This window comes from Podarcis muralis, chromosome 14 (assembly GCF_964188315.1).
Source record: "Podarcis muralis chromosome 14, rPodMur119.hap1.1, whole genome shotgun sequence".
Lineage (NCBI taxonomy): Eukaryota > Metazoa > Chordata > Lepidosauria > Squamata > Lacertidae > Podarcis > Podarcis muralis.
In genome coordinates this window covers 23,934,664-23,960,889 of record NC_135668.1, presented here as the reverse complement: position 1 = coordinate 23,960,889, position 26,226 = coordinate 23,934,664, and the positions used below count along the sequence as shown (strand labels likewise).

Genomic DNA, 26,226 nt, shown 5'->3' with positions numbered 1-26,226 from the left:
TGGGAATTCTGAAGTTTCTTGTGCAACAATTCGTTCTATAACAATGTTTGGAAACCAGTGAAGAGCCTTGTCAAAAAGAGCTTATTTATGTCTTCCGCTCAAACGGAGTTTTTCTTTACAGCAGTGTCTGGGGCCTTTCTTTTTTTTAATAAAAAAAATTAAGGGCTTGCCTCAGTAGATGCTGCACAGCTGTTTATAATGAGAAGTAACTCAATAGACTTGGCCTCACATCATACCATTTTCAATAAGGACAAGTTAAAATAGATTGTATTGGTTTGATGAAAGAATGCACTATTGAGATTAAAGCCTAGGAACCACCAATACCGCCTCATTTATGTACTTATTTCACACCTAAATGTATACTACAGACTTCTTGTCTTCCAACTTTTGCAGCCACACCCTGAAATGAACTGCTGATCTAAACCAAAATAATCCCTGGGGCCTAGCCCTCCCATAAAGTGACGTATCGTTTATGACATTAGATAACGCAAAACATGCTAGTTGTTTGTTGAAATCCTGACCGTACATTAATGTTTTCATAGCAGAGTGGATGCACATTCATGTGAGAGATTTCTGCCTGCAAAATAAAATCACTTAAAATATGCAAAATATTATAGATACACAGGCAGAAAGCCTCTTTATGCTTCCTACAAACCATCATGACCTTTTAAGCCAAACGTTTCTAAACCAAGTCATTTACCTTGGTACATGACAGCAGAAACAGGACAGCTGAGTCCCAGGGCAACTTCAGCTGCAAATGTCTGACAAAAATCATGCAGCATTTTCATACCAACTCCACCTCTTCTGAACTTTTTTCGGACAAACATTGTGTCCAAAACTGGGAGCATGTAGCACTGGCTGGAGTACCCATCACACAGGCTTCCTGGAAGCAGAAAACAACATTGCCTGTAATTAAACTGAATTCCAAACACAGCTCATGAATGAGTTTATTAAAATCACTATGAAGCTGTAGACAGAAAGCTGGATTTAAAACCATGCAGCTCACTGGGTGGACTAGTATAAACACCAAGAAACTGCCCTTTAGACTCCAGCTCAAAACACAGCTCTGGTTCCAGGCTGCAGCTCCTGTAATAGATGGGAAGGATCCTGAGTTGGAAAAGCCCCATCCCAGGTCTGGATTCTGTGACCTTGACCTGGCTCTGACATATGGCAAAAGAGCAGTATTTCCATATGAAATATATCACAGCAGCGTTCTCTCTCTCTGTGTGGTTTTTGAAAACCAATGTGTACATTATACACAGTATATTTCTTTCTTTTATACAACAGGCTGATTCTTCTCACTGTTACTACTTTTTGAAAAACGCTGCTCACACACAACACGGACTGCCAATCAGCTACTGGGCCATGTTCAAGATCTTGTTAACATATAAAACCCTGAAGAACTTGGGACCAGGTTACTTGAAAGACTGCCTGCCTCTCCCCATGCAGACCTGTAAGATCACTTAGTTCACCTGGGGAAACTCTTTATGTGGCACAGCACCCTACAGAGTATCATAGGGTGGTGACCCAGAAGCAGGAATTATCAGTTGTTGCCCCTGTACTGTGGAAGACCTTCCCCTCTGTCATATGAGAAGTAGCAACTGTCATTGGTTTTAGGTATCTCGTAAAAAAACATATCTTTTTGCCCAGGCTTTTGCTGACATTGCATCCTGTTCTGCATGTCTGAACCTTCTGAATTCCTGTTTTATTTGCTTTATGTTTACTGTTTCACTGGTTTTAGGCTGTGCTTCTGTTTTAGTGTTTAGTTTTTTCAAACTATACACCACTTAAGAGATTTCTGAAATATTAAGCAGTATAAAAATGCTTTAAAAAAAGGAATGAACATAGACCCTTTCAGGCCTGTTAACAGCTAAAATCAGACCCAAACAACATGTGACCCCTTCATGCCCATCAGAGCCACAACTCCCCTCCTGTTTTGCTGCAATCACACACACAGCCAATCACAAAACAAGTATTGCGAACAATGTTGGGCTTGGTGGGTGACATGTTCTGCAGGCCCAGCTAAACTGGGAGCTTGTGGTTTCAGAGAAGCAAGCTCCCATTTCTTCCCTTGATCTCGCAGGCAGGTTAACTGGCAACCATGTTATCCTTCAAGACCAGCCATGAATAGCATCATCTTCTCTTTTCTGTTCCATTTGTGAGGACAGCCCAGTTATTTGATTGTCAAAGAATCCTGCTGCATAAGGCTCCCTTAGGGTGGGACTCATTGCCCTCCAATTACTCATAAGATCAAGCATATGGGCACAGCTAATAAAAGCATTAGGCCCCTGCGTGAGCCAAGAAACCCAGCACATCCTGGACTGGCCGGCAGCCCGGCAGAGATGTCAGATTCTGGCAACATGAGCCCATTCATTTTGGGATGCTGACAAAGGTTTTGCTTCAAGATCTGCAATAGCCTTAAAAGGGGACTGTAGAATTGCTAGCAGGCTCACCAATCCTGTTGCCATCCCATAGAGTTTCTTACTATTTCACTTCTTAATTTGATAGAATCAGCTCAATTAAATAGTTGATCATCCTGCTTTATAATGGATAAGGAACCTCAGGCCAAGGATGTAATGTGGCCCCTCTGGGCCTCTCTGTTCAGCCCTTGGGACTCTTTCCACACTCCTCACTGGCCTTGCTTCACATTCTGTTGAGTGTTTTCTTCTGGCTAAAATGCACTCTTGCTTTTCTGGATGGAGATTGGAGGGCATGTGTGTAGAAAGGAGCCTACTATACAAAGGTTCTAGATGGAGTTACATTCCTTCTAAAGGAGTAGGGATGTAGCTTGATGTACTTCTGGATACAACTTTGTCATTGGAGACCCAAGTCACCTCAGTGGCTGGGAGCACCTTTTATCATCTGTCATAGTCACTAGCTACAACTGTATTTGGAAAGCAATAACTTAGACACCATCATCCATGCACTGGTACCCTTAAGACTTGATTACTGCAATGCACCCTGCGTGGGGCTGCCTTTGGCCCTGGTCCAGAAGCTCCAGCTAGTGCAGGATGCAGCAGCTAGACTGCTGAATGGGCAGACAGCCAAGAGCATGTGACACTTCTGTTAAAACATCTGCATTGGCCGCCCATATCCTACCAGTCAGGGTTAAAGGTTCTTGGGTTGATACAAACACTGAACAACTGGGGTACAAGATGCCCTAAGGCATGCCTGAGCCCTTACATCCCAACGCAATCACTCTGTACACATTTTAAAGACACCCCCCCTCACTAATGCTGGATGTGCAGCTGATATGCCCATTGGGCATATCAGAACGCATGGCCACTAAGCACATTCCTGCTCCCCAACACACAGTCACTGAATTGAAAGGAAGGGGAGAGGTGGTATGACGACTTCTCTTACTCTCTGGGTGAACACACTGAGTGTTATGGGCAAGGGAAATGACAAGCGGAGTCAACGGATGCCATCACAGAAGGCAGCCTTTGTGAAGTCTGCTTCTTCAGGGCCTTTAATCTGTTTGGTTAGGTCACGCATGCTAAATGACTAACCTGTGAGCCAGCAGAATGGTAAACAGCAATTACAAGGGCAGAGAAAAGAGACAGCCATTAACGCTCTCAAACATCCAAAAGCTCAGGAAAAGCCCAACCCCATCCTGCCCCACATCTGAAAGACTCAAACCAAACAAAATTGCACATTCCAGTTAGTTCCCTGATTAACAAGCTGGCTTGGCAGACACTTGTCCAGAGAGACCTTCTGCAGACAGAGCCCTTGTGTAACAGGAGAGAATGTTTCTGCTGAATGGTACCCAAAGTCAACCCATTGTGTGATTTGTGTACAGACACACACACTCGCCTACACAAAACCCAAAAGAGAGAGCAAAATCTCCAGCTTCAAATAAAACTAAGAAGGCATGGCTTGGTGTGTGTGTAGATACACACATACAAACAAAAACACATTGTATATTTGTTTAATTCTTAGTATATTTGAAGCTTTGTATCTAATGCAAAAATAAAAATGCATGCATTAGTAGAAAGAGACAGAAAGAAAAGACAACACTTGGAATCTGATGGAACCCCTATAGCCATCTAAACCAAGCGCCCTACCCTCTGCCAGCAGGGGAAACAAAAACCCAGAGAGAAGGTAAATGGAATGGAGTATCCTGAAAAGGGTATGGATGACTGACCAGCTGAAACCCTGCATAGCTGCCCATCAACTACGAGGTGTATGAATAAAACAATGTTAAAAATACATCATATACAATGTTCTATGACAAGGCTGCTGTTTCTTTATACACACACCTTGCATCAGCTCCTCTTGCTAATTAGTTGGGGGAAGCAGAAGTCAACATCCTCAAGCTCCTATTGCTATCCCAACAAAAGCACTCAAGAGAGATCTCTGTATCAAGAAACAATCTTTTAACAATTAGCTCACACAGTTAGCTAAGGAATGAATGGCTAGCCAGTAGCTGCACTATGAATTATAAAGAAAAGCCAAAGAACCACAACACATGTTTTTAAAACACAAAGTTTTTTTTTTAAAATGTAATATATCCAAGCCTTTAACAATTTTTGAAGACAGGCTACATTAAGATCAGCGGCAGGGATTGTGTGACTATAGCGATGTTGTTGGACTGCAACTCCCATCAGCTCCAGCTAATGGTAAGGGTGATGGGTGTTGGAGTCCTGCAAGGGCCACACATTCCCTATCTTAAAAGGGTTTAGATAACCCTATTTGTGGCTTATTAAGTCAATATATGTTTGAGCCTTTTGCCCGAGCAAACAGCCCACTTGCAATCTAACCCAGAAGTCTCCAATTAACAACTTCACCCAAACCTGGAAACTACAGTTACCAGGTTCAGAAAAACCAAGCATTTTCAAACATAGTTTGAAGTTGGTTTAAGATCCTGGCTTGTTACAATGCTGGTGGGCCACAGTTTCTCAGTTTGCATGAAGGGGAAAACCAGGAGTAATTGGAGACTTCTGGCTCTGGTTGTTGTGCATATTAACCTGAGATAGGATTCTCCAAACCAAGCCAACCATCTAAAATGGTGCCCTTCATTTTCCTCAGTATGCCTGCATGAATAAAACAAGTGTACCTTTCACTTTTACGGTGTAAAAGGCAGCTGCATCTCCACTCCTCCAAAATATTTTGGCACACTCTTTCTCAGAATGAGGCACAAAGAGCACATCGTGAGTCAAACTCCTCTCTAGCATTCCAAAAATAATGACATTAAGCACAAAGAGGACAATTCTTTCTTCAAATGTCTGGACCTTACAAAACAAATAGGGGCAGGGGAGGGAAGAAAATAAGAGAAAACGAAACATTCTGGTTTCCAGTAAAAGTGCTTTACATTTGTTGGTGTTGGTAATTCGTGTGATGTTAAAATATCTAAGGAGGTAAGGTTCAGCAGGATGACAAAAAGAACACAAATTTGCCCAAATATATAAGATTTGCACAGGAAATATTCCCAGATAACACATTGTGTAATAAATATGGTTGGAAAACAAGTAAGATTATGACAGAGGGAATCAGGAAAAAAACTGCTGGAAAAGGTGGTTAGGAAGAATTCTGAATTCTTCTTTTTATCTTTTTTTTTATAGTGCTTTTTTACTGGCTTCTATGCTATAACCACTGTTTTATGAAACCCTTTTATTGCCTTTTGGTTGTACTTTTGTATGCCACTTAGAGATTTTTAAATATTAAGCAATTTAAGTGCTTTTAAATAAATAAAACACAAAACAAACTAATTTGCTCTAAAGTTATCAGACATTTGCACATAATAGACTTACTGTATCAAATCTGTTGGGGAATATGTAAAATAAAGAGTTAGTCAGAGAGGTATGTCAAACAGCATTAAAATTAAGAGGAAAGCACAGGAAGAATTTTAGATGAGAGAAATCCCTTTAAACAAGAACTCCATAAAATAAATGCAATTTATGTTTAAATGGTCCAAGACAGAAGGCATTTGCAAATGGGTGTGTAAGTAACACACTGTGCCAAAGGTTAATAAGGCTGGCTCTTCGCAACAGATGGCCAATCAAGCAGCGCTAATGGTGCTGGGCTATTATTGAAAATGAAATAACTCCGTTATCTGATTGTCTCGCCTAGTACCTGGCCAAAGGAGGCAAAGTGGACAGAAATGGAAAAGGACAAACCAGCAGATAAATGGAAATGGGGCTGAGGAAGATTACTCATTTTTTTAATGCGTGGAACATGGGGGCATGGATGGCAATGGGGAAAGTTGAATTATCCATGGGAAAGCATTTAGAAAGATGCACCCTGAAAGGGCAGAAATGCCTACAGAGTTGTGTGTTTGCATGTATATATATGTATATACATATGCACACACCCTAATCTTCCTCCAAGGTCATAGCTGCTTCAGGCCAAAATACACATGATATGGAAGACCTGTGATCAGATCTCCCAATATCTCTTTCTTAGCCTCAAAATCAGCTGCAAGGATCCCCAATGTGGACTGGATGAATGGAGCTGTAGGTGGGAATGAGAAAAGGTGCACAGTGAGCTTAAACCTTTCTCTTGCGCCATTTAATGAGGAACTGCAGACCACTGCTCTATCTATGTGGCAAGTGGAAAAGATACGTAGTTTGGCTCATGCCTGTAGTTGCCATCCAGGCTCCATCCAGGCTTAGTTAAACAGCATCATGAGCCTTCAGAGACCATTCTCTAAGCTCTGGAAGAGGGTTGGCTTATTCTTTCCTCCATCTGCACTGTTGACTAACCCCCTGAAGCTGGCATTAGCTCTGCTAGGTACAAAAATACAGGCACAGCACTGTTACCCGAGGAAGACTGCTCCCCCAGCACAAGTGATGGGATTAAACTGCTCATGGGAATGGGGTCGAAATTTAACAGAAAGAAAAAGAGATTCCCACATGGCCATGGGCTTCTAGTCTCAGAACCAGTAGGATGTATCACTGGTTTCAAAGCATCTCTGACACTCGGTGCACTGTGCACACTGGCACTCAGGGAGTTCCTGCCCCAAGCGTGGAGCTGAAAAGAAGGTCAGGGGCTCACTTTCATAGTCACACTGTGCCTTGAGCTTGGTGTATTGTCAGGCAATATTCCATCCTGCCTCTCCTGGAATAGGGCGGTCAAAGCCAATGGCAACTACAAATTATAGCTAAATACCAAGTCTAGTCAAAACTTGTAGATGCCTGGCCCCAGCACTGAAGTTTTGGTGAGATATATATATACATATACTTTGAATTTGAATAAACCAAAGCCCTGTAACCAGTAAAGCGAGATGAGCACCGCAACCCCAGAGTCGTCCACGACTGGACCTAACGGTCAGGGGTCCCTTTACCTTTTATAACCACCTTCAAAGAATGTATGCGGACTAAAAGTATGGGGTGGCATGTGTGCCAGTTCTGTCCCCATGTCTGTCAGCTCCACCCCTAACCTCCCGCACTTAGTAGGAAGGTTGAGGGTGGAGTTGGCAGGGATGGCCACACTAGGGATGGGACTAGCATGCTAAGTCCCGCTACATTTTACGCGCTCCCATGTTCTCTGAATGCTTTAATAGGGTCTAATTAATCAGAAATGTGCTTATCAACAAACAATTCCATAAATGGTTGACAGTTCTAGCATCCAGGTACCACCAGCATGTGCTGAAAACTCAAAAATGTTATGCCTTCAGGAGAGTTTTCAGAGGCAAGAGTTTTGGTCTGTTCCTGCTACTACTCCACACCATTCCAAAATATTCCAATTTCTCTGAAAAGCTAGATATTAAGGAAATCAAGTCATGTATAGGTTAATGTTTTATACAACCCATTCCATGATGTATCAAGTGGGGGCACTAAGCATCACTACCCTATTAAAAAAAGTCAGCACACAATCAACTGAGACCATCTTGCTGACAGATATAAAGGTTTTTAAGTAAAGACCTACCTGTTTCAGCCCCTCTCGGGAATGATCAGCCGTTTTCATTACATCTTCAATAAGCCACCAGGAACTATGCAAATAAATTGCTAATACTAAAAAAGAATGAAATGAAGAGGTTTCATTGAAATGGTTGCCACCATGATACCAGGAGCTCATACAGGGTTTCAGCTGTGCTGTCTTCCTCTTGCTGTTGTCAGTTATTTCTATTATCAACTATCCATCAAACCACCCTTTGTATTGTAGGATCCCAGGGCAGTATACAGATGAAAGAATTCAAATCAATATAAATAACAAAAGGAAATCACAGCAGCAACTATAGAACCAATTCAGCAGCAGACATAGAATTAACCATACCTAGGTTGGCATCCCTCCCCCCAAATGCCACTGGAAATAGATGTGTTCCTGTTGACAATGGAAAATAATCACCAAGGAAGGCAAAAGAACCTCCAAAAGTATTTATCACCACAGGGAAGACCCTCTTTCAAGTCACTTTACAATGGGTCACACCAGTCATGCAGTATAGACATGAGCTTTTTTCTATTTATTTAAAACATTTTATAGCACTCTTCCATCAATAATCCAAGGGCAGCTCACAACAATAAAACACAATTTCAAGAAAATCAATGCATTGCAATACATCATAAGCCAATCAGCACGCAGACTGGGTATTTACAACCTACAATGCCAGGGTGACCAGGCAGGCCTTTTGCAAGCACCAGGCAAATGTCAATATTCTGTGTTTTTCCAAATTTTGAGATGAAGTTCTCATCCCAAAGCACATACATTTTTAAAAAATCATATTTTAGGATAAAAGACACTTAGAAATGAGTAAAATAGATTGCACATTTAAATACAATACATGTTTCAATGTAAAGTTTTGTTCAGATTTTTAAAAACACCCACCTTAACTCAGAAAGAGGCCAAATAAACTTATAGCTGAACACATGCAAAATTGTCATAGACCATCCATTGCTACTTAAAGGTCATCTCCAACACCTTGAAATGAGTACAGAAGACAACTGGGAAACAACGCAAGCAATTTTTTTTGTTCTTAACTGTCACTTCAATCAAAGAATACTTCCAGAAAGAAAAATACAGTTGTGTGCATCAATGGAAGATCTACATTACTGAGTGAGATAAAACACACCAGGGAACAGAAGCTATACAACATTTAATGGTGGAGGGCAGAATTTATGTACCAGTAAGTGAAATGGAAGAAGTGGTGCATTTCAAACCGCAAAAAGCTTTAACAGGAATGTCATCAATTGCCTATGTTAGCCCCGAGACTGTACAGATGTTCTAATGCACATATATAAGGCTGGTTTCTCTGCACTAGCTCCCAAGTGAGCTTGGAGGGTAAGTGCAATCAGTTAGTTAACCTATAATTTGAATAAATTATTAAAGCATGCACCAAAATGTGTTTACATGCAAGCTGTGAAAGAAAGGGAAAAGGGGAAGCTGCAGATGCATAATTACAGCTAGGCCCATTTCATTACATATTTCACACTCCCTTGCAGAGGGTTTTCATGTGTTTTCTTTATGAAGCATGAGCAGCCCACAAAAGGTTGTATCCAATTGTAGCTCTACATAACTCGTTCTGATAGCGCAAGGATATAGGCTTGCTCAACAGAACTTTATCCTCTCCACTCCCCGTGCATTGCCTAAATCTGTTCGAGGTTCTCCCCCAAGCCTCTGGAGCAGATTCAGAGAGGGCATGGGGTTTGCACAGGGGGTGGGCATGAAAATACCATTGCCCAAGCATTAATACTTGTACTAATAGAATGAGTGCACTGGGTACTGCTCCAGAACTCCATCTTCCCACACTAGCCAAGAAATAGGCAATTAGCAATGGTGAACAAGCACCAGACAAATGGGACAAAAGGAGTCCAATGTCAATGAGAGCTGTGTCGATTTAATAGCAAGCAGGGTTTGGCTCTGCCTAAAGAAACTCTATGCAAAATACATGGAACGACTTGACTTTTTTATGGCACATTTCCTGTGCTATTCAATAATTTAAAGGAACAGAGGGAAAGTAGTCCAGTAAAGCTGACATAGCAACTGTCACATCATATTGCTTGGATTACTTTGCCTGTACAGATCTCTTTGCGGAAGGAGAGGGAAAGGCTTCTCCATATCCCATATGAAGGTATATTCACCATTAATTTAAAGTGGTGGCTGGTACCCATTGGGACTGCTGTGGCAGAAGGCAAGGAGGCCAATGACAGGCAGAGTCGACTAGGTCTGGCTTTGTCTCCACCCTCCTTCTCCTGCTGCCTGTTGAGGAGGAGAAGGAAGACGATAGCCAATGTCATCCACTGGACTGGCTGTAAGAAGGCAGGCAGGTGGGAGCTGACTAAGGACACAGTGTGGTTGGTGGGGCAGTGCCCCACTCGCCCTAATGGACGAGCCTCCACTATTAATAAAGTATAATAATATAATAAACAGATTTTCCCTTAGTGCACTTATGTTCCCCTCTAGCCAACTTAAGTCCCTACTTAAGTCCCCTTAGCCCACTTCGGCCCCCTCAAGTTCCATTTAGCCCATTTTGAATGCAAATAGTCTTACAACACCTTTGTGACCCTCGTTATGGAGAAGGGCATATCAAAACCGACACAAAAAACACTGAGAAGAAAGAAGGAAGGGCCTCAAATGCTTTGGACCTGCTTGTGCATTGACAATAGGCAGGACTTTCACTCCATTGTTTTAGAAGACTGATGACAACTTTTTTTCATTTCAGCAAGCCTACCCAGACATATAATTTAGTTACTTATATTTGTTTTCAAAAAAATTATATGTGTTTTATATAATAATAATAATTTATTATTTATACCTCGCCCATCTGGCTGGGTTTCCCCAGCCACTCTGGGCGGCTTCCAACAAAACACAAAAATACAATAACCTATTAAACATTAAAAGCTTCCCTAAACAGGGCTGCCTTCAGATGTCTTCTAAAAGTTTGGTAGCTATTTTTCTCTTTGACATCTGGTGGGAGGGCATTCCACAGGGTGGGTGCCACTACCGAGAAGGCCCTCTGCCTGGTTCCCTGTAACTTGGCTTCTTGCAGCGAGGGAACCGCCAGAAGGCCCTCGGCGCTGGACCTCAGTGTCTGGGCAGAACGATGGAGGTGGAGATGCTCCTTCAGGTATACTGGACCTTGATAATTATTTTATGCCTATTTGTTTTTTAATAGGTTTTTTTTTTTTAAATTTTACCCAGGGCTTTTTTCCAGCTGGAACTCACAGGAACTCAGTTCTGGTGCCTTTGCCATTACAAGAGAGGCATTCATGATGGGTTCCAGCACTTCTTTTTCGAGAAAAATAGCACTGATCTTACCTGCCATTTTATTATGTACACTGCTTAGTGAGCTTTGGGGTTAAATGGTTTATAAATCTTTCTAAAGAAAGAAATAATAAAATTAATAAATACACATTCAGAATCTTAGAAAGGTCCAAAGTTGGGTATGTTGTGGCAAGATGTGGTGGGATGGTCTGATTTAGGGCAGGGGGAGCAGTTGTAAAGGACATGCATGACACATAGGTCATAAGACATCTAAGGGTCTAGAACACAGCTCAGGACATGGTTGACACGTCCTAGTCTAGTCACCACTCATGTCCAACAGGGGGACCATGGGGAGAAGACAGCATAGTGGGAGGCTCCCCAACAGGGCTTTATTTTTTCACAGACCCTAGGAGAGGCAGGAGGCCATAGTTTCCACTGGTGGAAGTCTTCCTAGCCTTTATTTTCCTATTGCAAACTTAACTGCAGTGCCTTCAAAAACTGAAGTGGAAAAGATAAACTTCTTACCTACTGCATGGACTGCAAACTTTTACACCTAGTTTTGTAATTCAGTGTGAAGGTATTATGGCACACAGTGTACCACAGAAGTACAAGGAGAACATTTTGAGTCCAAAACTCATTTATAAGTTTACTCTTCTCCATTACTACAGACTGATGTCAGGAAACAGTTTGTTCTTTTGTTCCCATTTATACCTTATCACAAACCATTACCATCCTGCAATCCTATTAAAGCAGGCTTAAGGGAGATCTCAATCACAAGGTGTCTAGAAACAGTGATAATAAAATATTTGGCGGAAGGCTGTAACTTTGGTTCTCAATGTGGCTCAGTTAGCAAATCTCAAATAATGGCAAATCAGTAGACAATTGAGAGAAACTGTGGAAGAGTTTAGTAATGAAGTAAGACCATGTTTTTAAATTGGGTCGTGGATTTAAATTCAAATATAGGCATAAAATAGGAAGATAAAACAGAGAGGGAAATGTTCTCCTGTGTTGGTTTGTGTGTGTTTTTGCAGAACACAAATATTTGCAGACAAAAAGTTCTTCAGAGCATTTGTAGTGGGAGGGAAGTTAAAAATGGTATACTGGTAATATTTAAGTAAGAATTCGTACAGCAATTCCACAAAGCTCATGAATATTTATGAGAGTGCATACGTTACAGACCCACTGCCAACACCCAAGTTTCAGTTTAAATAGGAAACACATTGTTAAAATGTATTTGCCACGTTTCAATATCTGAAAAATACTGAGAGATATTTGTTTCAGTGTTCATTTAAACAGTAGCATAAAGTAACGCTGCTTACCTGCCCACTGACATTGGACACTACTAACTTTTCTCCCAATTTCTCCATACTTTTGCATGAAGGTTCCAAATTCCTGGCAGCTCCAGGTAGGGCTGACAGAGACTCCTGCCTGAAACCACGGACAACCACTGCCAGTCATTGTAGACAATACTGACCTAGATGGTTCAATGGCCTGATTTCAGGATAAGGCATAAGAATAACTGTGTATTTTATTGTTGAAACCTGCCCAAGGACATTATGATAAAGGTTCGGTAAGAAATCAAATAAATGAATAAGGTTTTTCATGTATTTGTTAGCAATAGTAGTAGTTACATTTCTATTCCACTCTTCGTCCAAGAAGGTCAGAGCAGTTTACGTACAACTTTCACATGGCCTCCCATCCAGACCCTTTTCATGGCTAGACTGCCATGCTAGACTGCCATGCAGACTTCAGCAGCTGAATCATATCATATGCCTTCAGATCATTCTGTGAGCCATGCTGCAAACTGAAGGAATAGGGTAAGCCACTCACCTGTGTTCTTATCTTGTGGATCAATTAAAACCAGAAGCTTATGTTTGCTGTCTTCTTTATACAGAGGAAGGAAGTGCATCAATGGAGCCTCAAGTTTAACCTGTAATCAAAGCAGTTATTTGCATTCATAATCTGCAACAAAAAGTAGGACTGCAGTTGCTGTTTTTAATTAATAGCAAAAGTCCAACTGTATAAACTTGGGATCTGTCTATGGGAAATGGCATTGAGGTTCCAAAACTACACAAGCACATAATTGTTATAACAAACCAGGATCAATCCAGTTTCAAATTTTGGTTTGTTAACTGTGGTTTAGACATACCAGTTTCCTGTATTTTTACATAAAAGAGCCTGCAGTTTTCTTTCAAACCACAAACAGAAGCTTTAAACTTCCTTCCCTCATTCTGGAAAGATGGAGAAGCACATGAACACAAGCGTTGTCAAAGTAAATAACTGCTGGCCAGAAAACATTTGTTATTGGTAAACAAATATAGAAAGGTAAATAAATACTGTAGTAAAATAAACAAATAGAAAACAATGGTTTCCTGTCAGTTCTGAATCAAGCCTAAGTGTCTTATCGGCTTAGAACACCTTAGAACACTATAAAATTATTACCACTGCATAATAATAGTATCTATAAATGGATCATAGCATTTATAAAGTAATCAGTAAGATTAGGTTGCCCCACCCTGTAACACTCTGTGTCACTTTTTGTGGGGGAGGTAGAAATTCCTAATCATGTATGAAAGAAGTATCCTGTGATTTTAAGGTGGCTGGCCAACCAAATACAAGTTGGCATTCTGGGTGTTGGAACTGACCCCCCCCCCAAAAAAAACCCCACACCACACACGCCTCAAGTAATTATATGATCAATTCAGTTCCACTCTCTGAATAATCCAGAATAGACGTACCTACTCTCCTTTAGATAAAAGCCATTACCAATTTGTTTATTTCACTTTTTTTCCTCCAAAGAATGTATGAAAGTTTAAAACTGGCTTAAGCAAAGATACTTGAGTTTAATTAAAACCGAACAACACACAAATTCAAAACAGTGAGGGCAATACCCAGGCCCAAACTGGTGAGGTGGTAGAAATGAAGGGAAAGGGGATGTTTAATTACAAGCATCTCGTCTCATGCTTGGAGTGAACATCATCTCAGTGTAATCCTCTTCCACCATAACATTAAGCCAAATACCCAGTTTTCTTTGCCACTGAAATTGGGAACGTTTTGATTTTTCATCACGGAACTTGATTAGCAAACTGCCAAATCCAAGTGTTTGTTATAACTGGGATGGGGGAAAGGGCTGAAAGAAACAAAGGGAAGATGTTCCTGAGAGGTCTGTTTTCACTCCACCCCCCAAATGCAGCAGAAAATTAAAATAACATTTAGGTTCTGATTATAAACCACAGAAACCAGCATACTTATAAATCACAGCCAAGACTGCATCCTTAGCTCACCCTATTGTGTCTCGCTTTTGTAAGGATGCAGCATCACTTAGCGTGCTAAGCTCCTCAGTCCCCCTTCCCCCTCTCCCCAACTGAGCACCAGATGGGATGCTAACTCTGCATCCAGGCACGACAGGTTGAGTTAAGGACAGAACAACAGCCTGAACCCTTTTGTGTGTGTCTCGCTCTCCCTCCCTCCCACCCCGCCTTGTGTTTTATTTAGCTTTGGAAGCAGTTCCGTTCTTGAGACGCCAGAGGGCATTGAAAGAATGTTTTATTATGCCAGGCATCCTTTCCTCTCAGGCTACATAAAAACTCACCTTAGGTACACAGGTTTCTCCACTCACCCATGGAAATGACTACGAACCATGTTCCAAAACTGCATGAAGCCATGGTTTCAGTTGGCTTTTTTAGTTGCTCCAGCTCAATAAACTAATGCCTTTATGGAAGCCTCCCCCACCCACTTGTCTTGCACTGTGAAGCAGTGACACGGTGAAAGGATGCCAAAAGGATTGAGGGATGGGAGAAAGACTTAAACATCCCATTTCCTTCCAGCTGGGAACAGCCTGCATTGCAGACTTAATCTCTAAGCATTTTATCTTGTCTGCATCAACCCTTTTTGTTCAAACTTTCCATGACAACCCAATGCACATTAGAAAACGCAATTGTTAGAATAAAAACACCCTCTGGCACTGAAAGCAAATCAACTGTATCCAAGCAGTTGCAGATCATGCAATAACAACTTTCAATCTACAGTGTTAATGTCCTCCCAGATCAGGATTATGGGGAAATAAAATCTGCAGCCAGAATCCAATGAGGTACTTCAGTCACACACCCAAGCGTTTCTTTGCACGCAGTGGGATTGTTGACATTTTTAATTGAACAGTAGATACATTCATCCCCATGTCATAACAAATACTGGAAAGCCCCCTCAGTTTCATAAGAGGCTTCCTATACGGCATGGACAGGTCCTGCCTGAGTAGCAGAAATCAAAAGTACCCTGGGACACACCAATCAAGTCAGATGTAGCCGGATGAAACAGAAACCCATGACCTGAGCAATGCTGGCTCCAGGATTGAAAGGCCTACTCTTTGCAAAGTCCCTAAAAGTGGCCATTTCAATTTACCACAATTCCACAAACTGATGCTCTGTCAGGGGCATTTCGGGAAACTGAAATTGTTGTTGTTGTTATTGACCCGCCCTTCACCCTAAGGTCCCAGGGCGGGTTACAATATTAAAACACAATACTGAAAACAGTTTAAAACAACTGACAATCACAAAAATAAGCTGGGCCCTAAAAATATACACTACAGATATCAAAAGCTGGCATAAAGAGGTGTGTTTTCAGCATTCTCTGGAAGCTGTATAATGAAGGTGCCGGACGCACCTGTGTGGGGATGGAGTTCCACAGCTAAGGGGTCACCACAGAGAAGGCCCTCTCCTGGGCGACCACCATGCCAGCCTCTGAGGGTGGAGGAACTACCAAGGGGGCTCCTGCTTCCTTCTGCCAACCTCAGAACCTGAGGTGGTGAGTAGGGAAGAAGACAGCCTTTGAGGGATTTGGGTCCTGAGTTGTTCAAGGCTTAAAACACTAATGTGAGCACCTTGCATTGGGCCTGGAAACAAACAGGCAAGCAGTGCAACTGCAGGTAGGTCACTGGAATACCAAGGTGATATACGTGCTCCACAGCGATGGTGAGGGGACTCAGGAGTGAATGTGTCACCAGCTCGATCTCACCATTCCACAGGGAGAAAAGAGCATCAACAGGAGCACCAGCCATGTCTAGTGGAAAGATTCCATCATTCTCCGAGAGAGGAATGACCCAATGGATCCACCATCCATGCAGAAATGGGTAACTACATTCAGCCCAAAGCTCACCAGGGAATTGTCCGTGCTGTTGTTGCTCCCTGCTGCTGCCGCTTTGCAAAACCACAGCTGAGGCAGGGCAGCAGGGCAGGCTTTAGCTTGAATGAGCCATAGTAACATAAGAAGAGCCTTACAGGATCTGGTCAAAGGCTGATCTACTCCAGCATCCTGCTTTCACCAAATAGATCTTTAAAGGAGGCTCTTAAGCAGGACATCAATGCAACAGCACTGTCCCCAAATGCAATTCTCAGCAACTGGTCTCCAGGGGCCTACTGCCTCCCATGCATAGGTAGAGGATAGTCATTGTAGCTAGTAGCCTCTGTGGAAGGTGAATTGTGTGAGAAAAGTTAGTCAAGCATGAGAAAAAGGAATTGTTGCCAAGTCAGAATGCAACCTTGTAAGAAGCCGTGTGTCAAGAAGCTTATATTGCCCGCTCCTTCTTGCCAAATGTATCCTGGGACCTGTTTCAGCAGAAATTGCTTATTCAGCTGTACTGAATACTGTAAAAATACTCTTGATGGCAGCAACTATGGGCTTGTCCACACTTGTCCCATGCCTAGAAAGCACAGGTCTGAGCAGTTTTTCATTCACCCTGCTGCTTTCCCACTGAAAACCCACTCCTTACCACTGAATCAGAGCAAACGTCAAGCTGCAGAAAACCCAACAGATGTTTGCTTCATTTCAGCAGTAAAAAGCAATATTTCCCTGGAGGAAAGGAGTGGGGAAAGCAGAAATGTGGACGAGCCCTATGTTTTAGCATTTCTCTCCAGCCAGCTGCTGTACTCTGAAGAAATCAACTGACTCCTGTTCGGTGTAGTCTATTCCCACTACACCATTGATAAGCTTTATCCTCCATGAATACTCTTTCAAAGCCATCCAAGTTGGTGGCCGTAACTACAATTTGTGGGATAAGACTTGACAGGGTGCTGAAGCCCAAGCAACTGCTCCAGGAAACCAGTTGCTGAGGTGGGATTAAGTCAAGTAAGCTATTGTAGGCAAACCAATGGGCTCATGTTTCAAAGCCCTCTTTAAAAGGCAAGGAAAACAGGCATGGACAACACTAACACCTACAACTGGCAGGCAATTACACAACTCTGGATTGATCTGAACTGATTTATATATTGGAAAACTGGGCTTTTGTCCCTTCCTGATCAACAGGGTAAATAAATTCTATCCGCTTCATTTCAAGCTCAAGATTCTGCACTGAAGAAATACTTTACCATAACTCTAAATGGATATGGCCAATAATGGCCTTTGCCTGGCCTAGCAAGTAGTCTTTGCTTGTTTTTAATTTCAGCCCGTATGAATTTAAGTTATTAAGTTGCATTTTGCCCACTTCTGCTTTAGAGACTCTTTCACTCTCATCAAGAAACTAAAAAGTCATAGTTTGGCTTCAAACATGTAGTGATTTTTAACTCCATGGGACTAGCCAAGTCATCATTACAAAGAATTCTGGGCAAGGGTGATTTCATTTTGCTACTATCTAGAAAGAAGAAATAAACTACACTTACTTTCCCTCTTCCTGGAATAGATAAAAACTCAACAGCAGATGATGGCTCCTCTAAAATCTTTGTATAATATGAATGAGCTTCTTCTTCCAGAGCCTCGGGTTTTCCACCTTTAATATCCACTGGATAAAGATGATCTAGGTGAAAGGAGAATGTTAAATATTGGACTGTTTATGTGTACTGGTCAAATACAACATGAGTGTCAAACTGTGCTGTCAGGTATCATCATTGCCTTGTGAAGAAAATACAATGAAGTTCTTCACACTCTCCTTTATGTAATAATATGAATATTTTTAAGCAGTGCTGTGGTGGTGATTTACTATTAAATATGCTACTTCTCACTAGGATTGCAACACTTAATAAATTAAGAGGTTCAATTAATAGATTAAAAACTAAAATGAACTTTAACACAAGTACCGGTAGTTATAAAAATTTCAGATGCCATGTGCTATCCTAAAATATATTATTTCATTTTCTTACTCATGAATGGGGAACTGTGGCCACTGATAGACTCCATCTCCCATCATCCCTGACCATTCGCTATGCATGCTTGGCCTGGTGGGAGCTGGAGTCCAACAACACCTGGAGCAGGTGTGGGGAATGTCTGGTTCTCCAATTGTTGCTGAGCTACAACTCCAATCATCCCAGGGCAATGGCCACATTTGCTAAGGCCAACAGGAGCTGCAATTCAGCAACATCTGGAGGGCCACAGACTGACCACCCTTGTTCTAAGAGAATGTCTGCTATATACACACACATGCTTCATAAAATACGCATTTCACTCAGAGAGCTAAATAGGATTATTAATAATTATATTTAAAATAACAAAAGAAAGTATATTTTGCTACAGAATGGTTGTTTTTTTTAAAAAAAATACTGAATATTTTTGTTTAATTGAGTGACAGCCCTACTTCTCTCTAAACTCAAACTTTGACCACAATGGTGTACAACATTTTGTAGGATCAATTATTCTGTCTCACATAGAAGGGCCTAAAATGAGAATATATATGAGAGTATATATAATGAGAGTATATAAAGCGGCAACAAAACTACAGGAACAATTTTGCTCCTCCACAGTAGCCAGAACCACAAAGTAACTATAACATTTTCAAGGAAAGGTAGAAAAATGTATCTACCTAATTTCTTATGTTATAATAAAACCACAGCAATAACAACTAGCTCAAAATGGTCTCTTCTTAGATTTCTGCATAAGCAAAGAATTGAGAATTTCCAAATTGGCAAAACAAACCTGAGAGCTATTTCCTTCAAATGTGCTCCACTGACTAAAATCCCTTTGGTTTTCAAAGTTTTCAACCTTGCAACTGAGATACATTGCACATTAAATAATTTGTCCACTATTGTACATTCAAAGTCTTTGATTATGGACATTTTCTAAACAAAGTAAATGTTTTTGCAAGAAATGGAATATATATTTTATATCTATTTAACTAATTTAACAGATCTGTTAAAGATTAGTGGGGAAGTTGGGTGGAGGGGAGATTTAGGCAGTGAGAGCACAGGCAAGTGTTAAAGCCTCCCCCAACCCGCTGCCCCGAAACTGCTCTGTTCCCAACTGTTCTGAGTGAAAACTTTATCTAAGAGGGTTATTGGGTCACCTTTACACCCATTTTCCTGCCACTACAAAATGCCATTCAGCAGGATAGGCTTCAAAATTACTTCCTGGCCTTCTCAAGCTACCTTCTTAAGGCCTAATATTTCCTAGGAATATTAGCCAGAATGGTGGGTAAAATGTAAAGGACCCCTGTATAGTTAAAGCTATGGTTTTTCCATAGTGATGTATGGAAGTGAGAACTGGACCATAAAGAAGGCTGATCGCCGAAGAATTGATGCTTTTGAATTATGGTGCTGGAGGAGACTCTTGAGAGTCCCATGGACTGCAAGAAGATCAAACCTATCCATTCTGAAGGAAATCAGCCCTGAGTGCTCACTGAAAGGACAGATCCTGAAGCTGAGGCTCCAATACTTTGGCCACCTCATGAGAAGAGAAGACTCCCTGGAAGAGACCCTGATGTTGGGAAAGATTGAGGGCACAAGGAGAAGGGGACGGCAGAGGACAAGATGGTTGGACAGTGTTCTCGAAGCTACCAGCATGAGTTTGACCAAACTGCGGGAGGCAGTGGAAGACAGGAGTGCCTAGTGTGCTCTGGTCCATGGGGTCACGAAGAGTTGGACACGACTAAACGACTAAACAACAACAACAACAAAAGGACCCCTGACCGTTAAGACCTGTCGTGAATGACTCTGGGGTTGTGGCGCTCATCTCACTTTACTGGCCTAGGGAGCTGACGTTTGTCTGTAGACAGTTTTTCCGGGTCATGTGGCCAGCATGACTAAGCTGCTTCTGGCGAAACCAGAAGCGCACCGAAACGCCGTTTACCTTCCCACCAGAGCGGTACCTATTTATCTACTTGCACTTTGATGTGCTTTTGAACTGCTAGGTTGGCAGGAGCTGGTACCGAACAATGGGAGCTCACCCCGTCGCGGGGATTCAAACCGCTGACCTTCTGATCGGCAAGCCCTGGGCTCAGTGGTTTAGACCACAGCGCTACCCACATCCCATAGAATGGTGGGTAGCGAACCTCAAAATAAGACAGGCCATATTAACAACGTCTGTGTTTGAGACTGTGAGCGCAAGCATACTGGAGTATAGCATACTAGAGTAATCACAAACTGAGCAATACAACCCCGGTTAATTTCCACTGCAAAGCGTAAGTCAGCACTTTGTACTAAAGAAACCGTGGGGTGGGTGCGGGGATATAAGAGAGGTACACAGCCCCTCCTAGAAGTATGTCAAACAACCATATTAGGCAAAGGGGATCCACTCCACATTAGGAACAAAATGAGACATCATTATTATTTAATGCGCTAATAAGATATTTTTAAATAGAGGAATGCTTTGCAGGATTAATACCAATCTTATTTTTAAAGTCTTTATGCACAGATTTAAGTTCTGGGTATGTGTTCCATAAACAGCAAAATGTGTGGCATTCCATCTATGAAGCTGAAAAGCACCCTGTATTCTATCCCAGTAATGTCTGAATTATGGATACAGCATTTTGTTTGTCCCTCCTGTAAACATGCTGGCAACATAAATCTCTTAACCTTTCAAAATCTCTTAGCAAGTAGAGTATTCTTCATAGTGGTTCATTTGAACTTGTGTGATGATGGTCAATATATAGAAATACAAAAAGCACAGAAAATATCACAGGGCAAAATCTTCAGCTAAATATTCTTGCACCCAACATACAAGGCAGTATAGAATCATAGTATAGAATCACAGAATTGTAGAGTTGGTAGCGACCCTGAGGATCATCTAGTTCAACTCCCTGAAATGAAGGAATAGGCAGCTGTCCCATACAGGAATCGAACCTGCAACCTTGGCATTATCAGCAAGAATGTTATTCCTGTTCTGTTTAACCCAGCAGAAAATATAGTGTCATAAGTTTAATTTACTTTCAAATCTGGGTATTTAACTTTTCAGCAGGCGAGATAGCGCTGCATTTGCAGTTCAACTTCTTCAGCATGTCTGTTTCTCAAAATGTAAGATGAGATACAGACACGTGCCACTCTTCTTTCTAAAATATTTTGAACTGCAAAAGCAGATCTCATAGATAATTCTGTTTCCATAAGCTCAAAGTGTTTTTATACATGACAAAACAACTCTTGCTGTTGTCTCACAGAGTCATGAGAGAGAAGTAAAAAAATAAATAAAAAATCCAAAAGTTGGGGGTGGGATAAAATTTGCCAATTTCCTTTTTCTACTTAGATACTGTTTTCTGCAACTGCCTGGGTTATGGAGTGTCTCTTTCAACAGCTCTGTAACTAGAGATTCCAAAATTCCAAGGAGAACTTTGTAGCCAATTTAAATTGCTGGATTACATTTAAAACAGCTATTCATCCACAGCTACGTGTTAAGAGAATATTGAGCCAGAAAAGCTACAATAAACCCGTTTGAATCTATTTAAAACAGAACAAACTTATACGACGGTCACCAACAAAGGGGGGAAATGAGAGTAATAAAATATGAGGGGTTCTCTGCAACCGCAGAAAAGATACGGTGCAACCATCCAGAGAGTATATTTAGAAGAAGAGGCCTCTTGCATTTGAGAGATTCCAGACATTCTAGCCGTTGCATTTCTGCAGAGCTGAGAGGGACTGCCATCTTAAATAACCCAAGCTGGTAAACAAGGTCATGACATCACATAGGCTGATTCTACAGCAACAATGTCAACAAAGGTCTCAAACCAGCAGGTTGCAGCCTCAGGTCTTTTATATGTGATAATTAACTACATTCACACCAAAAGTAAAATATTTCTGTTGAATCTAAAGGAAATAACATACATAGTTTATGTCCCTGTCTAGGAGTCTTCTGTTAATCATGAAAAGACCAGTTTCAGAAAGGAAGAGAGAAAGTGCTCCATATCTAAGGCACCCAAAAATGTGTCCTTTCTTCAATTAAAATTAACACAGAAATCTTAAAAGCAATCAGCCAATTTCCTTTTTCAGATGACTTATTTCTGGACTTGTTTAACTCATTTTAACAACTGCAAACTTAGGCATAAATAATGCTTTTAGGTACAGGAAATCACATCTTCATGACGGAGGTTGGAAGAAGATTCCTAAGTTTTTTTTAATATCCTTTATTCTACAATATTTTACAATACTTTCCACCTTCCAGTACAAAAGGCCATTTTGTACTTACTGTATCTATCTACCTGCTGAGCGTCCTAAGCATCTGCCACAGATCTGCCTAAATTTGGACAATAAAATTGGTTATCTAGAAAAAAATTCACTGCCCTAAATTAATTGAGAACTGATATAGCATGCTTGACTTATATTTAGGAAACAAAACTAAGGCTGTAATTCTATCCTTGCTTATCTGTAAGTAAGCACCACCAAACTCAATTGAACTTACTTCTGAATAGACATGCATAGGGTTACACTGTTTAAAAGGTATCCCATTTTAATTTGATTAAACTGAATGACTGAATAACAACTCAACAGCATATATTTCACTTGCATTAGATTTTAAAGGAGGAAATGATGGCTCAGAAAATTGTTGGAGGGGATGCGCAGTCAAAGGTACATATTTCCATATGTGGTGGTGTTGTGACACCATCAAACCCTTCTGGAATGCTGTCTTCAAATAAATAAGCTTGATATACAACAAAACAATTGAAATGTCCCCTGCAATAGCACCACTTGGGCTTACGATCCTGTCTGCTCGTGATTATCCTAAAGATGACCTCTTTAGCCTTTCTATTGACTGCTGCTTGTATGGAGATAGCCAGATGTTGGAAAACCAGTGATGGGCTGAGCAATGATTCTTGGTATAACAGACTATGCCAGGTGAAAACAGCAAAGGGCAAATGCTATCCATATTCCTTTTATAGCATGTGGCAACTGTTTATTGAATACATACATAGTTCAGACTGTGGCAGGAATCCACCCAGCACTCATGGGAAAATGTGGTGTGATCTCTTAGAGTTATCGAATGAAACTTTAACACATAGCATGATAAAAAGTCTGTAATTTTATCAGGACAAGTTACTTGTTTACTGTTGTAACAATTGTTTTCTCAATATTTATCTTCTGTACCATGAAAATAAATAAAAACGTATTTTTTAAAAGAAAGGAAAAAAGAAAATTGTTGGCATAAAAATGCTTAGCATGTCATAAAAAGTTTGCAGATAAACACATTTGCTTTCCAAAGATAGTCACCTGGGGGGGGGGGGAACTATCACAACTTTGATTTTAGATTCGACTTGTATTCAAACTGCCAATCAAACTGCAAGGAATTTTGTGAAATAGGACACATCCTAGAGTTAATTACAGTGGCCTCTAAACTCACTTTGCTTGAGATTTAAGATGGATGGAAATGGCATATGTTGACATGATTGCTTAATCACTGCATCATGTAAATCCCACTATAAAACCACAGTTCTGATTAACTGTAGAATAGTTATTTACTGTCTTGAACTAAAATTATGGTCATTCAAACCCACAGGCCTAGATCACCTCATTACTGATTCAGCACGGCCTGAAGCCAGCAGGAAATATTATTCCATAACCAAAAGAATTTTGCCTCTACAGTACAACAGGAAAAACACAATGCTTTTATGTAAAATCCTGCAAGTTCAATAAAAAGGCCATCAAGCTGCCATATATGTATTTTAACCAATCTTCTGTTCCAAACCTCTGCAAGCAAGCCAGATCTCTTTCAAGAACTGACCATAGGTTATTGCACAAACTTAAGTTTATTTGCTTAAAGCTGTTCTTAGTGGAATTTCAAGTTGTAGAAGCTTCCAACTCTTCAAATGAAAAGGCCTTTAAGAAAACCTTCAAATTCTCCTAGTGTAGTGGCAGATGTGGGAAACAAAGAGGGCAACACATCCTTATGATAGGTAAACTGGTAAGACTACAACCCATCAAACTATATAGTGACAGGTGCCCTGCCCCCTTTTCACTGTTAAATCCTGCCCCCTTTGGGCAATGACCCAAAAGAGAGATTTTGGAAAGAATCCCAAAGCAATCAAAAAAGAGGCAAGATTTGCAGTGAAAAGGGGACACCTGCCACTTTTTAGTATGATGGATGGTACTCCTACTAATCTTCTGCCAGTTACCCACTTATGACTCACATGGCATTTTAAAGGATTTATTTGTAATAAGAATCCCATGTTCCTTGTGTTGTCATTGAGAGATGAGGTTCCAGCCACTCTAAACTCCCTCCTGACCTTCATAACCTTCAGTTACTATATCAACCTACAGCTGACATCAGTGCTGTTAAAGTGATGAATAATCAAATTATTTCCACACTGGGTACATCAATGATATAATTACCCACTTTCAAATAGAGATCATGCCTGTCCCCGAGTAAAGCCTTTACTGGTTCAATCAAGCATTTTTAGGAAGGCTGAAGGAGTTAATGTGGGTTTGCAGAAGTATAAAAAAAGAATGCTAACTATTGAGCCTGAAGTGGAGAACTGAGTGGAAGGGGGAATGAAATGCAGTCTTACATAGTATGCTAAGACTGACTGGCTGGAATAGTGGATTTTTCAATATTTTGTTGCAGATCCCACTTGTCACATATTACAAAGTATTCTCAAAGAGACTCCTCTAATAAAGAACCAATGAAGGAGACTCCTGAACTTTTTAGCAAATTATTGGCCCATGAGATTTTGTTGTTGTTGAGATTTGCTGTTAGGAAATATAGCATTTCATGCAAATTATTATTCATCTTCTGCAAAAAATATGGTGACAGACAGATGTTTTCTGGAGTTTAAAGTTAACCTGGAATTTATCCAGCATTGTAGATTTTACTAGTATTTGAATATTTAAAATCCCTTACTTCCAATTCGAACAGTTTTTTGTAGCTATATTATGTTTAAAAACTACACACCTATATCACACAATGAAAAAAAATCAATAATAATAATAATAAATTTATTATTTATACCCCAACCACTCTATTCTATGTGGTAGGAGAATGTTGTATCACATAGAAGAAAATATCTGGAATGACAAGTTTTATAAATCTGCTTGCTTGCTAAAGAATTACAAATCTGATGTAATACTAATGTGGCAAGTTTTTAAAAAACTGGAATTAAAAACAAAAAATGAGATTATATTATGAAGCACCTTGTTTTTGTTGGTTGAAGGAATGGATGACAATGGAGAATTCACATATTTTAGACTTAGAAAGTCATAATAATATTTTAGGTTGGCACGCTTATTTATGGTATCAAAAGGTGAAAGTACATAAAGGATTTACAAATCATACAATTAGAAAAAAATGGTATAGAGTATGTGATAAATACAAAAATTTATTAGAGGCAAAAACACCACTTTGGCTCTCACTGTTGGAAGCTACAGTGGTAAAGAAAAATAATATGATAGAAGGGTGGACAACTTATAGAGATTTATTAAAACAAGGGAGGAGAGCATCAATTGAAATAATTTAAGGAATTATCAGGAAAATTAACAACATGGATACAATACCATCATTTGAACTAAGTATTTAAGAAAGATAGGATACGAGGGTTTGGGGAACAAATATCACAACTGGAGAGAGATCTGCTGGAATGTAATGAAAAAGTGTTATCTAAAATTTATAAGATATTATTGGATGGGAGACAAAGGATGAGCAACTAAAATCCTCAATGATACATTGGGCAATAGATATTGGTCATAATATAGATATGGAAGGATGGGAATGATTGTGGAATATGGATATAAAACTTACAACATGCTATGGTTTAAGAGAAAATTATTTGAAAATGTCACATCGATAGTACCTACTTAACACCGAGGAAATTGACAAAAATGTATAAAATGTATAAATCAAAATCAAATAAGTATTGGAAATGTAAAGAAAAAGAAGGTTCTTTTTATCATATATGGTGGTCTTGTAGTAAGGTTA

At 40.4% G+C, this 26,226-nt stretch overlaps 1 protein-coding gene across 2 annotated transcripts in view; it reads right to left on the bottom strand.

Moving 5' to 3' along the window:
* Positions 1-26,226, bottom strand: part of FAM169B (Protein) — a 41,942-nt gene that overhangs the window by 6,541 nt on the left and 9,175 nt on the right. Inside the window, exons 2-6 of one of the 2 annotated variants that reach the window (XM_028707239.2) lie at positions 17,790-17,923; positions 12,970-13,069; positions 7,867-7,952; positions 5,057-5,231; positions 701-883 (exon numbers count right to left, since the gene is read on the bottom strand). In XM_028707239.2, coding sequence (XP_028563072.2) covers positions 701-883; positions 5,057-5,231; positions 7,867-7,952; positions 12,970-13,069; positions 17,790-17,923 — 678 coding nt within the window. The remainder of the gene's footprint in view (positions 1-700; positions 884-5,056; positions 5,232-7,866; positions 7,953-12,969; positions 13,070-17,789; positions 17,924-26,226) is intronic. The other variant, XM_077918993.1, reaches the window with a different exon arrangement.